Source organism: Mirounga angustirostris, unplaced genomic scaffold, assembly GCF_029215605.1.
Source record: "Mirounga angustirostris isolate CCGP_5_RB_7025 unplaced genomic scaffold, mMirAng1.0.hap1 SCAF_16, whole genome shotgun sequence".
NCBI classification, from domain to species: domain Eukaryota; kingdom Metazoa; phylum Chordata; class Mammalia; order Carnivora; family Phocidae; genus Mirounga; species Mirounga angustirostris.
Genome location: NW_026991724.1, coordinates 56,911,853 through 56,929,662, shown reverse-complemented (window position 1 = coordinate 56,929,662; position 17,810 = coordinate 56,911,853). Strand labels below are relative to the sequence as shown.

At 45.0% G+C, this 17,810-nt stretch overlaps 1 protein-coding gene across 1 annotated transcript; it reads left to right on the top strand.

The window, feature by feature from the left end:
* The first annotated feature begins 2,439 nt into the window (after positions 1-2,439).
* On the top strand, positions 2,440-15,568 carry LOC123841044 (NACHT, LRR and PYD domains-containing protein 7-like). The gene is made up of 8 exons (XM_064580613.1): positions 2,440-2,557; positions 2,715-4,332; positions 5,677-5,874; positions 7,839-8,006; positions 9,703-9,873; positions 10,176-10,346; positions 12,286-12,453; positions 15,146-15,568. Exons 1-8 carry the CDS (start codon positions 2,440-2,442, stop codon positions 15,447-15,449), a joined length of 2,916 nt encoding a protein of 971 aa, XP_064436683.1. The 3' UTR covers positions 15,450-15,568.
* The last annotated feature ends 2,242 nt before the right edge of the window (positions 15,569-17,810 follow it).

Below are 17,810 nucleotides of genomic sequence, written 5' to 3'. Positions count from 1 at the left end.
AAGAGAGGTGAGTGCCAGTTCTAATTTTTGTTTTACTTATGATATTTTTCTTTCCTTTATTTGAGTATAGTTGACACACAATATTGTATTAGTTTCAGATGTACGACACAGTGATCCACAAGTTATGCACCACGCTGTGCTCGCCACAGTATCGTTGATATATTCCAGTTCTTGAACCTATTGAAGTAAACAGCAGCGCTTGGTTGAGTCTCTACCACAGAACTTTGCAAGCTTAATGGGGTGGCCTGAGGCTTTTAGAAGGGTTTTTGAGGTCCTCCAGCTGAAGTCTCTAAGTATGAGAAAACAGATTTAGAGCACACATTGTGATTCCAGATGTAATTTCTTTCTTATATTATTCTAAAGCGTCCACTGAGGTGTAATCATCCTGTAAAATCCGCCCATTTTAAGGGAACAATTTTTTAAGCAGACTTACAGAGTCGTGCAACCATCCCCCAAACCAAAGTCAGAACCTCTTCCTCACCCCAAAGAGCACCTTCATGCTCACGTGCACTCTCCTTGGGTTGCCACGGTCACCACGGACAGGGCACTCTGCCTGTGAGCCGAGCTTGGTCTTCCGTCTGTAATGTGGGATGTTATCCTAGATTCCCAAAGACAGGCGTGGTGTCGCAGGTCATGTAGACTGAAGGACCGCCGTGCGCTCATGCAATTTACGGGTATTTCCCCCCATTCCTTGTGGTGACAGGGCATCAAGGATGAGCTGCTGCTAATTATGTGTGTGGCACCTAACAATTTTGTAGTTTTGGGGTGCAGCCTATCGCTAGCTCCTTGCCCAAGGGGCCTTGCTTTTACAAAGCCTGGTCTTCCTCCTGTGTCGCTGACCCCTATTTAAAACAAATGCCTGCACCCCCAACACGGAGCCCATGGGGATTTGGCTCCTTTGCCAACCCACTTGCTGTCCTTTCTCCAAGGTTGCCTCTCAAGGGCTGCTTTTATCTGACTCTGCACATTTCCAGCTGCTGACCCCCTTCTTTTCTGAAGCCATTCCTTGTGGGTGGGGGGGAGCAAACCTCTTGCACAATGGCTACACCAAGGGTGTGTCTACTGCCATGATCAAAGGGCATATCACCCAGGGAAGGAGCCTCTGTGTTTGCACGGCTCCATGCGAGGCTTGTTTTCCACAAGTTCCCAGAAGGTGCGGCTGGTCTGAGGGCCACACTTGGGGAACCACGGCCCTAGGCCTCTGATGCACCACGAGAAGCACAGATAATAGAATTTACCCGATCACACTTTGCAAGGATTAAAGGGGATCTATGGAAGAGCCTATAATAGTCCACAGCAGATAGAAAATACTCAGATGTTAATTATCATAATAGCTCTTTAAAAAGACAGGGATTACAGAAACGTGTGAAGGAAATGATCCAGTTAGAGGGGTTACATTTATAATGCGAACATTTAATGCAATCATATTTTGCACTTTGCTTAATTCTGTCACTTCTTTTTGCATTAGAATATAATTTTATTTTAATTTAAATTCAATTAGCCAACATATAGTATATTAGTTTTTGATGCAGTGTTCAATGATTCATTAGTTGCAGATAACACCCAGTGCTCATCACATCATGTGCCCTCCTTAATGCCCATCACCCAGTTACCCCATCCCCCACCCCCCCACTTCTGTAACCCTCCGTTTGTTTCCTGGAGTCAAGAGTCTCTCATGGTTTGTCTCCCTCTCTGATTCTGTCACTTCTGAGTAAAAAAGCTATGCTAATTTCCTCTTAATTTTTGAAAATATGTTTGCATTTGTATGTGCATTTGTGTATATGTACATATAAATCTCTAGTTGTTTATATACGTTAATATTAACCATTATAATTTTTTTAAAGTTTTTATTTATGTATTTGACAGAGAGAGCAAGAGAGAGAGGGAACACAAGCAGAGGGAGCAGCAGAGGAAGAGGGAGAAAAGTCTCTAGTGAGTTGGCCCCATTCTGTCTCATGGGTCCTTTCTGTACCTTTACACCAGTTTCCTGTCATTTGCTCTGGTTTATAGTAAGTCTTTACCAGGGTCAGTACTAGGGTGAAGCAAGTGTGTGTCACCATGTCTCCTCCCAGTCTAAACCCTCATGTTTATCTTGGAGTGACTTCCAGCTCTTGTTTCTCTGCAAATGGCTTTATTTTACATCTTTGCATTTCCACATAAACTTGAAACTTAACAAGTAGATAAATCTACAGAAACAGAAGGCAGATTAGTGGTAGCCAGAGCCCGGGTAAGGGGGAAATGGGCAGTGACTGCTTCATGAGTCTGGGTATCTATGTGGGTGATGAAAATGTTCTGGCACAAGATGATGGTTGTTTTCAATGCCACTGAATCGCACACTTTAAACTGGTTAAACATTTTATGCGTATTTTTACCATAATAAGAATGAAATATTTTTTTGAAACGGAAGATATTTAAAGTTCTCTCAATCTACAATAATACATGATCTACAAAGTACAGATAACCCTGTGGGTCAAGCTTTCCCCCGTGGGTATTTTACAAAGTGCAAAAGTGCAAAAAAGACTGGATAACTGGAAGCTGGGGGAAGCAGAAGGGGATTTGCTGGTTAGAAAAGCCAGGTGGTTCAGTACTGTCTTAGAAGTTTGGTGTTTGGTAGCATGCAAGATAACTTGCCTGTTCTTGGTATTCCTCGTTTCCAGTCCTTTACAAAGTGTATTTTCAAGGTGAGTATAATCACTGGCACCCCAACTTTGTCCCATCCTGTATCACTACAGGTGAAGAGGAGCAAGATAGAAACGCAATGGAGGAATCTTCTATCCTGAAGACCTTTTCGCCAGGAAATGGTGATGAGTTTCACTACAACCTCACCCAGAGAAGCCAAAGGTTCATATCTTTCTTGAATCCCAAAACACCCACACAGCTAAAGTCACACACGGTGGTGCTGCATGGTCCCGCAGGCGTGGGGAAGACCACTCTGGCCAAGAAGTGCATGCTGGACTGGACACAGGACAACCTGGCACAGACCTGCCCCCGCGCCTTCTATCTCAGCTGCAAGGTGCTCAGCCGCAAGGGGACGTGCTCCTTCGCAGAGCTGCTGGCTGCGAGCGCCCCAGACCTGCAGGATGCCCTTCCGCAGGTCCTCGCCCAGGCGCAGAAACTCCTGCTCGTCGTTGATGCTTTTGAGGAGCTGCGCGTGCCCTCGGGGGTGGGGGCGCTGGTGCAGGACCTGTGTGGCGACTGGAGGTCGCAGAGACCTGCGCCTGTCCTCCTGGGGAGCTTGCTGACAAGGAAGCTCTTACCCACGGCCACCCTACTGGTCACCACGCGGCCCGAGGCCCTGAGGGAGCTGCGGTTCCTGGTGGAGCGGCCACTCTTGGTGGAGCTGGAAGGGCTCTCAGAACGCGACAGGAGGGCGTATTTCCTGCGACACTTTGGAGGGGAGGCTCAGGCGCTGCGCGCTTTCCACCTGATGAAGAGCAATGCGGCGCTGTTCCGCATGGGCGCGGCGCCCGCCGTGTGCTGGATGGTGTGCACCTGCCTGAGGCTGCGGATGGACGAGGGCGAGGACCCCCGCCCCACCTGCCAGACCGCCACGTCACTGCTGCTGTGCTTTCTCTGCAGTCGGTTCGCGCCCGCGCGGGGCGGCTGCCCGGGTCCACACCTCGGGGCTGCGCTGCGCGCCCTGTGCCTGCTGGCCGCCGAGGGCACGTGGGCGCAGACCTCGGTGTTTGATGGACACGACCTGCGCAGGCTGGGCATGGACGAGTCGGACCTGCGCCCTTTCCTGGACAGGAGCATCCTCCAGAAGGGCAGGGACTGTGAGGGCTGCTACTGCTTCGTCCACCTGAGCGTCCAGCAGTTCCTGGCCGCTGCGCTCTACGTTCTGGGCAGCGAGGACCACCAGGACGCGGGGAGCCCCGGCTGGAACATTGGGGGTGTGCAGAGGCTGCTGTCCAAGGAAGAAGGACTCCAGAACCCCCAGCTGGCCCCCGTGGGGCGCTTCCTGTTCGGCCTCGCCAATGAAAAGAGGGCCAGGGAGCTGGGGACCACGTTTGGCTGCCCGGTGTCCACGGAGGTCAAGCAGGAGCTACTGGAATGCAGAATAAGGTCCGCCGAGAACAGACGCTTCTCCTCGGTGACCGACACGAAGGAGATTTTGTACTGTCTCTACGAATCCCAAGAGGAGCTGCTTGTGAAGGAGGCCATGGCCCAGGTCACGGAAGTGTCCCTGCATTTGCAAGATACCTCGGACATGGTGCACGCGGCATTCTGCCTCAAGCATTGTGAAAACTTGCAGAAAATGTGGCTGCGGGTAGAAAAGGGGATGTTCCTGGAGAACGATGCTGCATGGGAATCAGAGGCTCAGGCTGACCGGTAAGGACCTGCCCTGTTCACTCTGTTAGTGCCCCGTCTTCAGCCTCATCCCCTGCTGCATTAGGAACAGGGCAGAGTGTCCTGCTCCCTGTGGCTTAGGGTCAGAATTTTCTTCTTGCCAGAATTTCTTCTGCCGGCTTGCCGTTCAAGGTGGGGAGCACAATGCTCAGCTTAGGGATGGAACTTTACTTTGTTCAGTGTTATCGCTTACATGTGGGGCACAAGTCCAGGGCATCCCTAGACATTCTGGACACCTCACATATTTTCCTTAACAATTCTTTATGCTTTTCTTAAACTAGAGCCACCACACTGTACCCATACTACCATCCCCAGGACTTCGATCTGAGACTTTGTACCTACTGACCACTCTGACCCATTTTATCCACACCCTGCCTCTGGCAACCACCCATCTGTTCTAGGAATTCATGTTTTTTTGTTTGTTTGGTGTTTTGTTTTGTTTTAGAGTCCACACAGAAGATCAGACAGTATTTGTCTTTCTGTCTGACTTTATTTCACGTAGCCTAATGCTCCTCAGATCCATCCATGTTGTCACAAATGGCAAATTTTCCTTTTTTGTGGCTGAATAATATTCTGTCAGATACACCTACCATATTTTCTTTATCCATTCATCTGTCAGTGGACACTTAGGTTGCTTCCATGTTTGGGTATTGTAAATAATGGTGCAGTGAATGTGGGAGTATAGATACTTTATCAAGAGTGTGATTTCATTTTCTCCAAATACCCAGAAATGGGATTGCTGGATCATAGTGTAATTCTAATTTTTTGAGGAAACTCCATACTGTTTTCCCTAATAACTGTGCCAATTTACAATCCCACCAACAGGGCACGAGGATTCCCGTTTCCCCACATCCCCCCAACACTTACTCCCTGTCTTTTTGATGACAGCCATTCTGACTGGTGTGAGGTGATAGCTCATCATGGTTTTGATTTGTAGTTCCCTGATGATGAGTGATGTGGAGCATCTTTTCTTGGCCATCTGGATGTCTTCTTTGGAAAACCATCTATTCAGTTCCTCTGTCCATTTTTTTAATTAAAAAAATTTTATTATGATCAATTAGTCAACTTCTAATACATCATTAGTTTTTGATGTAGTGTTCAATGATTCATTAGTTGTGTATAACACCCCGTGCCCATTTTTAAATCAGTTTTTTTAAATGAATTGTATGAATTCTTTATATGTTTTGGATATTAACCCCTTGTCAGATACATGATTTGCAAATATTTCCTCCCATTCTGCAGGCTGCCTTTTCATTTTGTTGGTGGTTCCCTTTGGGGGACTGTCTACCAATTCTTGTTACTTCTCCCATACAAGCTTTTCAATAGGTGCTCTGGTCCATCCCTTCCTTCCAGGTCACAGCACGACCACGTCTTTCTCCATCTCTGGATCGATCTCTGCTCGTTGTTCAGTTCAAACGAGAATCTGTGCTTCTTGGATGTGAGCCAAAGCTTCCTAAGTCACTCCTCAGTGAGGATTCTTTGTGAGCAAATCACCCATGTCACCTGTCATCTCCAGAAAGTGGTGTAAGTAGACGCCAATCCTGTAACGATGATCCCCAGGCGTTTTTAATGTGGCAGCACTATTTGAATGCTATTTGACCAGGCTCTGACCAACCAGGTGCTCAGAATACAAAGAATTGAAATGGTGGCCAGTGGGAGAATCGTATGTTGCATTGAGTTATTGTCCTGAAATTTGGCCAAGCGTTTGGGTGTTTCCATACATCTGCTATGGGCATATTTGAAACTCAGCCTGTGGGAAATATAGGTACATGCATATCAGAAGGGCACCTGGTGGGAACTGGGGAAATATTCCAGAAAGCACAGTTTTAAATACGTGAATAAGAACGTGTCGGCGAGGCAATGGTGAATTTATAACCAGTGTGTGGAACAGGATTCAGAGAGGAGTCTGAGTAAGGTAGGTTAGGGCAGAAGCAAATCATGATGGAGCCGCCTGGGCAGGTGACTGTTAGGGTTTAAAAGGTTCAACCAACACATGTCCAAGTGATAAACTTCATAAATTCTGTTCAAAATTACAGATGGATACATTACTGAAACTACCCCCCACTTCCCCAGAACAACATGCCTTAGAAAGTTTAATTAAGCCGCCGAAAATGTGCTATTTACTTGGGATAAATACCTCTGCCAAACATCAGTTGGCTTGCTTATCTCAGAATGCCATGGGACTTGCCTGTTCAAAGCAACGAAATCTGACATGGGTTGGTGTCAGCAAAGACAGCAATTTCTTCTGTATGGCCTTGAAAGTTTACATTGCTCTGTAATGCTCAAGGCCTTACATGAGAAACAAGAATTAGAAGGCACCTGTAATTTGTTCTGCTAAGAGTTTAGGACCATGGAAGCAGGGGTTCTGAAAGGCTGGCATCCCCCTTAATCTGGTTCTCTCTGTGCTGGAAATTTCACTCTGAAGCCTCTTTTGGCTAAGCTGCAGGGAACATTCATTATCTGACAATGAAGGGTCAAGGGTTCTAAGACCAACTGTGGGTTTAGGAAGAAGTGTGGCTTTAGGGAGAAGAGCGTATCCATTCCCCCCTCCCCAACAGGGGGATGGATTGCCAGGTTTGGAGGTACAACCTAAAAACAGACGAAGAGCCTCTAGAACTCCAGTGAAAATGAACATCTGAAACAGGAGGGTAGTGGGCAATAATGGTGGGTGCGGAGTCCATCCCAAATTAGGATGCATTAAGCATGCTTCAAAAAGAGGTCCTGAGAAAGTGCTTTCCCACTTATTCCTACTATGCACACAGGATCACTTATGAGCTAGATTCATTATGTATAACACGAGCTTGATTGACTCTTACTCTAAAGAAGGTGGCACAGTCCAGGTGCCGGAAAAAAATCTATTTTTTTTTTAATGCTGAATTATTTCTTGGAGTCCACAGTTGGATTAGAGAAAATCTAGGTTCTTTTCCACCTAGGATTTATTTTAATCCTATTTGACATTCCACATCCATGCTAGCAGAGAGGGAAATCAAACAAACAAACAAACAAAACCCCCAACTCTTCATGGTCCACACCTTCGAAGAGTCTAATTTATTTGCTAACTCATAAACGATAACGTAGTGTAACCTAAGTGGAAACTGATCTGTGGGAATGCAAATGGCCGTGTGGGGTGATAGTAAGAAATAGCTTATTCTTGCTAGGAGAAGTCAGGCATCGAGGAGGAGGAGGATGGGAGCTGAATGCTGAAGGAGATACAGGGTAGGACACAAAACTCAAGGAGAGGATAGATAGCTCCTCTGAAGAACAGCACGAACCAGGTCACAAGGGTGACCAAGCCCTCCAGCATCCGACCCATCTTCCTCCCACCACCACAGATTACCTCCTTTGCAGTCCCTGCTTCTCTTCGTTCCAGCTGCCCTTCACATCAGTGGTTTTCTTGACCATCTTCCCATTGTCCGCCTTGTCTGGAGACCACTCCTCTCCCTGCGTTCACAGCACTCAAGACGGAATCCCTTTTCATTTTTTCCTAGGATTAAAAATGTTTCCCCTGCTGATGCTTACCGGGACTTGTGTCTAGCTCTTGTTGGTAAGAAGACTCTGACACACCTGGTCCTGGAAGGTGGCGTCCACAGTGACAAGCTGCTGCTTCTGCTGTGTGAGACTCTGAGGCACCCGAGGTGCAATCTGCAGTATCTGAGGTAGATCTCACAGTCCTTGCTCTTCTCCATCGGGGGATGCCGCATTCCCCTGTCCCCCTGCACTTCTGGCCGAACTGGAAGGAAGGCAGAGCCACATGTCAGGACACCATGCCAAACAGTGGACATAGTCTCGAACAGAGGCAGAAAGCCCGTGCACATTCTCTTTCTCCAGTCAGCTTGTCTCGTGCATTGAAGAGTGAGCCCCGAGGGCAAAGGAACACCCAGAATTCTGCAACCCCCTCTAGCTTGGGGACTTGGTATTTTAGGCCCCGTGTTGTCTACCCGTTGTAGTTCAGAGCATCCATCATGACCACTCAGTAACATTGCAGAAGAATCCAGTGTCCTGGGTCCTGGTATGTCTGGTCTGAGCCATTCCTCAGTGAGCCCTCCTAGTGAGGGCTCCGATTGTCATTACCTGTCTCTAGGGGACCCTTTTCCTTCCCTCTATTTAGTTGAGTGGCAGCCTGCCTTACTGGCTAACAGCACAGATTGTTTTTTGGATTTGGAAATGAGCTCAATCCTTGCTCTAACATTTATGACCACTAGGATTTTGAGCTGCTTCCTCATCCATAAAGTAGGGTTTTAAGAATTGATGTGACGTGCTCCACATAGGGGCCAGGCGCAAAGGGCAGCTCTTACCATATTGATGATTTCTGAGCTGTGTCTCATTTACTTAGAAAAACATCTGTTACTCTGAAGCTTTGGTAATGGATGTTTTAAGTGGATACACTGAAGCTCCAAAATGACAAATAGCTGACTCAGAATCTCCCATTTATGCTCACACGATTTGAGACCCTTCACATTCCACCCTGTATTCCAATTACTTAAGTAAACGTAGGACATCCTTATTATATAGGCTAATCTGAGGGAAGAAATGTACTCATTTTAAGAACTCCCAGTTTTACCTATGACATACATTCTACTGGGCACAGAATATGGATGGATTATATTCTCTAATTGTTGGATATGAAGGTATTGTCTCCCTGCAAAGCACAGATGGGGAAAGATATTACAAAGGTTAAGTAATTTGCAAAGATTTTGAACATATAAGAGTATGATGCAAACAACAGACGTGTACTAGAGTCCTGTAGTCTGATCTTTTGTGCAAGAGTAGCTGGGTTTTAAAGCCCAGTATAAGGGATTAATGGATTTCCTCAATGATCTCCAAAACAGCTGTACTATATTCATATGCTCATCAACAGAAGGAGTTCCCAGTTTTTATTCTTGCAACACTTAAACTCAACAAATTTTGGACCTGGCTGCCTAGGTGTCGAATGGTATCTCCTTGTTTTAATTTGCATATTCCCTAATAATTCATGAGGTTGATGCTTCTGAGTATCAGGCGTCAATTTTTTCCCTATAGAATTGCATATTTAAATCTAAGTGGGATTAGGACAGACTCAGGCAGGGAAAGTGATTGTATAAAATGTAGGGTTTGAGAAATAACAGCCACATTAGTGAAACTTCATGCATACTTATATTACAGATTTTTTTTTCTCTTAGATGATGTTGGATGTTGATCAAATGGCAGCGGGGATATTGAAGAAGCAAAGGAGATCAATTCAGGCCAGGGTTGAGCACCTATTGGAGTAGGATGAAATAGAATTCAAGGGTATAATCTTCAGGGAAACATAATAAGCTGATGTGGTCTCTGTGTCCTCTCAGAAGAATGACTTTCCCCCCATTTATCCCATAGGCTGGGGTCTTGTTCTGACACCACTCAGCAGTGGGCTGATTTCTCCTCGGCCCTTGAAGTCAACCAGTCCCTGAAATGCCTGGATCTCACAGCCAATGAGCTCCCGGACGAGTGCACCAAGTTGCTGTGCATGACTCTGAGACACCCAAAGTGCTTCCTGCAGAGGCTGTTGTAAGTCCCGCCTTTCTTCCCATGGAGCATCTCCGTTTTAGGTCTGGGGCCACACGGGGAGGAGCAATGGTAGTACGGGACGTACAGGGAAACCCATATGGGACCTCCAACTGATGTAGACACCCAGTTCCCAGTTTTGGTTCCCAGAGGTGGATGACTCATGCATTTTGCTGGTCCTTCAGGCTTTGGTCATGAGCACAATATATAGAGGGTGTAGAATTAACAAGAAGGGCTGTCAGCTGAGGAGGCTGGGCTTTGGAAATGTTCTAACCATCTTGCCAATTGTGTGGTGCTTTTTGCAGGTTGGAAAACTGTCACCTTGCAGAAGCCTGTTGCAAGGAGCTCTCCTCTGCTTTGATTGTCAACCAGAGGTTGACGCACCTGTGCTTGGCCAACAACAACCTTGGGGATGGTGGGGTAAAGCTTTTGTGTGAGGGTCTGAGTTACCCTGACTGTCAACTACAGAATCTGGTGTAAGTCTGTGTGTGCACACACCTGGATTCAGGTAGGACAGATAGAAGAGCACTTAATGATTCTACTTGAATGAAACTGGCAAGATCCTGCTACAAATTAGGGAAAGGACAGGCAGAAACAGATTTTAATATTTGCATGTCTTTCAGGGCAGGGATTACCTTCTCGCCTCTTCCTATGCTGGGAATATGGGATAACCAATTGGTTCTCAGTTCTGATGTTTTGTGTATGTTTTTAAAGTACACATGATCTCTTTCTTCCCATAATTGGGAATGGATTGAGTTCTGTGGTAGGGCTCAATACATTTTTTTTTTTTCCTGCAGAGGGCCAAATAGTAAATATTTTAGACTTTGTGGGCTATATGGTCTCTTTTGCAATTGTTCAACTGTGCCATTGCTGAGTGAACATGTAAGGAAATCAGTGTGGTTGTGTTACAATAAAACTTTATTCACCAAAAACAGGTGGTGGGCTGGATTTGACCCATGGGCTGTCATTTGCCCTTGTTATATGGGAACAAGCCCAGCATGGAGTACCTGTTCCCATTAGAAGCATACATAGTTAGGGTAACATTCAAGAGATTGTGTAGAGTATGAGGCTTATTTCTGCTCAGAAATCTTTTCTTGGCTTTGATTTCTGAGGCTCTTGTTCTACTGGGAAACTTCTGTCTACCCCTTAGCTTTATGGCTTCCAGCTGGTCCTGGAAACTGTATTAATCTAGGATATCCCTTAATCCAGACATGCACCAGTCATTTAAGACTAAAAAGAGAAAACAAGTATTCAGCTTTTGGTGGTGGACAGAGAAAATGAAAACATCTAATGAATATTGTTTAGGTAGACATACAAAGAACATAAAACTTCACAGGGCTGTCTACATAGTGACATCCTATCTTGAGAGTTAGCTTAGGCATCTAAACAGACAATAAAAAATGTCCAGTCCTCATCAAGCACTCACTGTGTATGAGGGACTCTACCAAATTTTACAACCTCATGATATAGTTACTTTTATTTCAGATTTACTAACTGGAAAACCAATGCTTAGCCACTTAGCTTGCATGTGGTCACATCTGTGTGGTAGGTATGAAGCCCCCTCTATCAACTGAGTTGCCAGCAATCATTGCTTTAAATACATAGAGTCAACGGTGGATCAAGCCTCCACTTAGACAACATACAAAACTTAATCTTATACTTTTATACCATCCTCCCCCCCAAACTCCTCAGGTTCACTGATGACTTTAGGATCTCACACACTACGAAGCATGGTGTCTTTTGGTCTGGTCCTCCTCCATCGCTCTTAGCAGTGGCACTTCAGGATCCACAGCCTCTGTTGCAATTGTGTCATGCTTGGGGCATAGGGCTGGGAGGGTCCACTGCAGACCCAGCTGCCTAAAGTTACCATGTGACCATCCTCCTGTGTGGTCTGGCCTCCTAGCTGGAGGACTCCTAGAAGCCTAAGCTTGTAGGAGGGTCTCCAGAGTTTAAATGAGAAACCCAGTCACTAAGATATCAGGAATGTTGAGCTTTCAGTGTGCCACCGTTCTGCTCAGACGATTAAATACAAGACATGAAATACCTCTCTCTAAAGGGAAAGAAGTAGAACCTAACCATGCAGAGCATAATAGGGGCCTCAGATTCAGTCTTGGGTCTGTCTGACCCCAGAGCCTAAGTTCTTGACCTATAGGCTACGCTGCTGCTTTAGGAAAATCTGTGTCTTTGGAGATGTGCATCTGCTTCTCCATAATTTATAAAAGGTGGCGGACAAAGGCCAGTTTACCCTTCTGCCACCTAGGCAGGGTGGGAATGATGTAATCATCATCATTTCACTTGTATGTTTTCACATACAGGCCTACCTGAATGTATATATATCGCAGGAGAAGATGTGTGCTCTTGGAAGTAACCACCTCACAGGATGTAAGTCACAGACGAATGGGATTGTCTTTGCAGGTTATCCCATTGCAACATAACCAGACGCGGCTGCAGGTACATCTCAAAGCTCCTCCAAGAAGATTCGAGCTTAACAGACTTGGATCTGAGTCTCAATCCCATAGCTACTGGATCGTGGTTTCTCTGTGAGGCCTTGAAGAAGCCAAATTGTAACCTAAGATGTCTAGGGTAGGTGCTTTTGCTCGTTTTTAAGGTGTTTTGGAGATATTTTATCTGAGCTATTTTAGATATTTTAGAATGTAGACTGCAGTGGTGTCTCTCCTGCTCCGCTTTAGGAGGTAAATCCCTGCAGAAATTGTAAGCACCCAGTTAGCTGTATTCAGAGTCATTCAGAGGGCCTGGAGGAGTGGGGTACAGGTGGGGACGGCCTCCAGAGGAGTGGGCTTCAGGGGCATACTGCTTCTGCTGGGATCCAGTGAGCAGGGCACAGTGGGCCTGTCCCAGCTCAGTGCCCAGGGGACCGTGGATGGATACTGCCCCCAGGAAACACAGTGGCTTCACCAACAGGATGGTGGGCTGTGCGTCACTGCTCCCTCACAAGTCTCCATCAAATGCATCTCATTGATGCAACGTATTTTACAACTAAAACCCTAATGTAAACTGAATCTGGGTCATGTAAATGCTTCCCTAGTCTTGTAGAGATGAGAAAGACCACCAGAACACATGGCGATTTTTGTTTTATGTCTTGGTCGTCCCTGGAGAACTCTTAAAATTCTTAATGGTCAGGCTCCTCACAAAATTGATTAAATTTAGGAGAAGTAGAGCCTGGCATCAAAATCTTTAGAGATATTCCAGAAGATTCCAATATTCTCTAAGTTTGAGCTCCCTTGAATTAGAGGTTGGAAGATGCTGAACAAGCAAATCCACAGTGTCCACAGTTTGGGGTCTATCTTTTTCAGTTGGGGTTCAAGGACTCAGCATCATAGCAGACATATTGAATAGGGTCTCTGACTTCAAAATGTGGTTCAGATCCCATCTGATATTTATTAGCCGTGACTTCTGACATTCCATTTTCCCCTCATGGTATGCATGACTTGTCTATAGGACGACTTCTCACAGTGGTGCACTTCATGCATTTATGGAGTTACATTGTGGGCTTGTCAATCTCATGATAAAGTTTTATGCAGCAAGCACATGAATCAATATTTGTTACCAAATCTCAGGGTGTTCCCTATGACCGAGCCCCTTTCTAACTTCATCTCGGCTTTTTCTCCCCACCTTGGGGCACATCTTCAACCAGCTTCTTTTCAGTTCCCAGAACACACCCCATTCCTTCCCACCACAAGGTCTTTGTTCTTACTGTTTGGTTTCCTTTTTTCTGACTAGAGCACTCAGACCCTGCAGTTTGCAGGGCTATCTGCTAATATTTCACTTCTCACCTTGGCTATTATGGGGGACAACAAACTAGTTTTGATAGTTCCAGATCTCCTGACTATCCTATTGAAGTGCTCTGTTCTCTATTGATTGGGTAGGAAAATGGCACAATTAGTAGAACTATAATTTTTTGTTTAGTTTTTTTTTTATTGAAGTGAAATTCACCTAAAATTAGCCATTTTAAAGTATACAACTCGATAGCTTTGGAATACTTAGTCTGTTTGATCACCCCATATGGGGCCTCCAGACCCCTCTGCTTTCTGTCTCCATTCTATACCTATCCTGCTATCCATACTAATTCTGTATATTTCATATAAAGAGAGTCACATATAATAAGTGGCTTTTTGTGTTGGGCTTTTCAGTGAGTATAGTATTTTCAAGATTGATCTACGCTGTAGCAAGCATAAATACCTCATTCCTTTATATGGTGCAACAATATCCCATTGTAGGGATATACTACAACTCGTTAATCCCTTTATCGATTGTTTTATTTCTGAGGGAATGGGATGCATTTCCTGTGTCTTCAATGCCTATTATAGTGCCTGGGGCAGCAGAAGGATGGTTAGAGATGCAGCATATAGATGTGCAGGTGGTGGAGTGCTCAAGGGCCCATGGCTGAGGGGGCATGGGTCAGCCCACTGGACTCTATATAAGCCAGCATGAGGCGTATCTACCCTAAATGGTCCTGCCCTCTGTCCTCCACTGGCAAATGCATCTTTTAGTCTGGAAAAGCTCTGGGACAAGGAGATGAGGGATGGAGGTGATGCTAATATATTTCACATTACTGAGTATAATTAATTCACTCTAAGTTCTAGGAGGAAACAGTGTTTGTCTATTCACCAACGCGAAGGCTTCTGTTTTTTTCTTCCTGCCTTCATATCACACCTCACATTCACATCACTTTGAGGCACCTCCTTCCAGATACCAAGCAGATGACCATCTACACTCCTAGTGCTAACGCTCTCATTTGGGCTGCCAACTCTCACATGGAGTGTTGTGCAGTCTCAGAGTTGGTCCTTGATTTCCAGGTTTGTTTCAGTCTGCAAGCTGGACCAGGACACGTCCATTTCAAAAGACTCAAAAGCTCCCCAGGCCACTGCAGATAAAATCTGAAGGTTTTTCCAGGAGTCTACAAGACTTCCTTCCCAGCTGGGCATTTCAGCTACGCTGGCTTACATCCCACACTTACCATAATGGCTCACTCTCCTTCTTTCACTTTTTCCTATCACTTTCCCAATGAAGAATTCACCAACCACCATAAAGCTACCTAATCCTTCTCGGCCAATTTACCCTAATCCTGTTCCAGTACCATCGTCCACGGTCTTCAATGTTCTGATGGGAGTCACTAACATAAGCGTCATGAAGAAAACTATTATTTAAAAAAAATTTTTTTTACTACTAGTTCCGCAGCAAGCCAAGAGTGTGCCTGGTAACACAGTAGGTTCTAAGAAAGAACTGACTGGGTTTCTGTGCTCTTTCCCCACAGGCTCTGTGGCTGCTCCATCACTTCTTCCTGTTGTCAGGGTCTTGCATCTGTTCTCATCAGCACTCAGCGGCTGGAAACTCTGGACCTGGGCCAGAATATCTTGGGGCAAAGTGGAATAATGGTGCTCTTTGAGGCTTTAAAACAGAATAGCAGCCCCTTAAAGACACTCAGGTTGGAGATAGATGAATCTAGCGTGGAAATCCAGAAGCTGTTGAAGGACGTGAAAGATCACAATCCAAATCTGACCATCGAATGCAGTGATGCCAGAGCAAGCCTGTCCCCACGTTGTGACTTCCTGTCTTGAACACCCTGAGACCGTCTTTAGTGATTATTTGTCTTGAAGGGGGTGATCTGATATCTCTAAGACACACCATGAACTAGAGGGTCACATGTGAATTACCGGATCAAAATACAGAATTTAGCACTGGCTTTTCCTCTCTGGTTTACGGGAAATTCTGCACAAGTCACATACCAACTTTATGTCAAAATGTGTGTTATTTCACAAGGACACAAGCATAATAAAAGGCAAAGAACTTTGTTTGAAGCTGTACTTATTAATGCGCCCAAGACCTAATTTTAGTTATCTTTACACTAGGCATACTGGTCTAGGAAAAAATATCACTACTTCATCGATGGCTATGTTGGTTTCTTTCATTTTTTTTTCTGCCCTAGCTCAGGTATTTCTTGGTCAAATTTAATAGATGCTTGATGAGTCTACATGATCAGTGTGGTCTGTGGCTTCCTTAATCAGTTTTAGGATATTCTTTAAAAAAATTTTTTTTAAAGATTTAATTTATTTGAGAGAGAGAGAGCACAGAGGGAGAATGAGAGGGAGAAGCAGGCTTCCCGCTGAGCAGAGAGCCCGATGCAGGGCTTGATCCCAGGACCCTGAGATCACGACCTGAGCCAGAGGCAGACGCTTAACCAACTGAGCCAACCAGGTGCTCCAGTTTTAGGATATTTTAACCCAGAAGTCAGTAAACTTCTTCCGTAAAGAGCCAGATAGCTAATATTTTAGGTTTGTAAGCCATATGGTCACTGTCACAATGATTCCATTTTGCTGTTGTAGTGTGCTAACAGCCACAGACAATATTTAAATGAATGGGTGTGGCTATGTTCCAATAAAACTTTATTTATAAAAATAGGCAACAGGCCAGCTTTGGCCCATGGGCCATAGTTTGCCAACCCCCATTCTAATCTATCCTGTTATTTATGCGGTACAAATCTGACCAAATCATTATTTTTAAACTTTTTAAAAATGTTCATTGATTCATTAGTTGCATATAACACTCATTGCTCATCACATCACGTGCCCTCCTTAATGCCCATCACCCAGTTACCCCATCCACCCACTCACCTCCCTTTCTGCAACCCTGTTTATTTCCTGGAGTCAAGAGTCTCTCATGGTTTGTATCCCTCTCTGATTTCTTCCCATTCAGTTTTCCTTCCCTTCCCCTATGGTCCTCTGCACTATTCCTTATGTTCCACATATGAGTGCTTGTGTGTGTGTGTGTATGTGTGTGTAATCCACTACATTGGAAAACACAGCTTTCCCTAAGTTATCCACATCCTATTGCTGATAACTCACAGAAAAGTTGGGAAAACCGCTCTAGAATTTTCTTAAAAAAATGCAAAATCACTATTTAGCACTGATTCCCAGACACTGACAAAAGTGAGTGATCTATATCCTTACTTAATTTTTCTACCAAACTTAAAGTAGCCCTATCGTGCTTCTCTAAGGACTGAGAACACTGACACGGAAATGTTCCAAAAACAATGACCTGTAGTTAGTGATCCAGGTTGACAGCTTAAATAACACAGAACTGTTCCCTTTGGATTTAGGAGAATATTTATTTCAGTGAAGTTTTCTTCCCCAACATTTTCACATGATGGAACTATAAAAACCCCCAATTGCAATTTTTTAGGGGAGATGAAAAGGTCTTTTTAAAACCTCATTCTTTTTTATTTTTTTATTCTTATGTTAATCCCCATACATTACATCATTAGTTTTAGATGTAGTGTTCCATGATTCATTGTCTGTGCATAACACCCAGTGCTCCATGCAGAATGTGCCCTCCTCAATACCCACCACCAGGCTAACCCATCCTCCCACCCCCCTCCCCTCTAGAACCCCGTTTGTTTATCAGAGTCCATCGTCTCTCATGGTTCGTCTACCCCTCCGATTTCCCCCCTCCTTCATTCTTCCCCTCCTGCTACCTTCTTCTTTTTTTTTTCTTAATATATATTGCATTGTTACAGAGGTACAGATCTGAGATTCAACAGTTTTGCACAATTCACAGCGCTTACCAGAGCACATACCCTCCCCAGTGTCTATCACCCAGTCACCCCACCCCTCCCACCCCACCCCCCACTCCAGCAACCCTCAGTTTGTTTCCTGCGATTAAGAATTCCTCACATCAGTGAGGTCATATGATACATGTCTTTCTCTGTTTGACTTATTTCGCTCAACATAATACCCTCCAGTTCCATCCACGTCATTGCAAATGGCAAGATCTCATTCCTTTTGATGGCTGCATAATATTCCATTGTATATATATACCACCTCTTCTTTATCCATTCATCTGTCGATGGACATCTTGGCTCTTTCCCCAGTTTGGCTATTGTGGACATTGCTGCTATAAACATCGGGGTGCACGTACCCTTT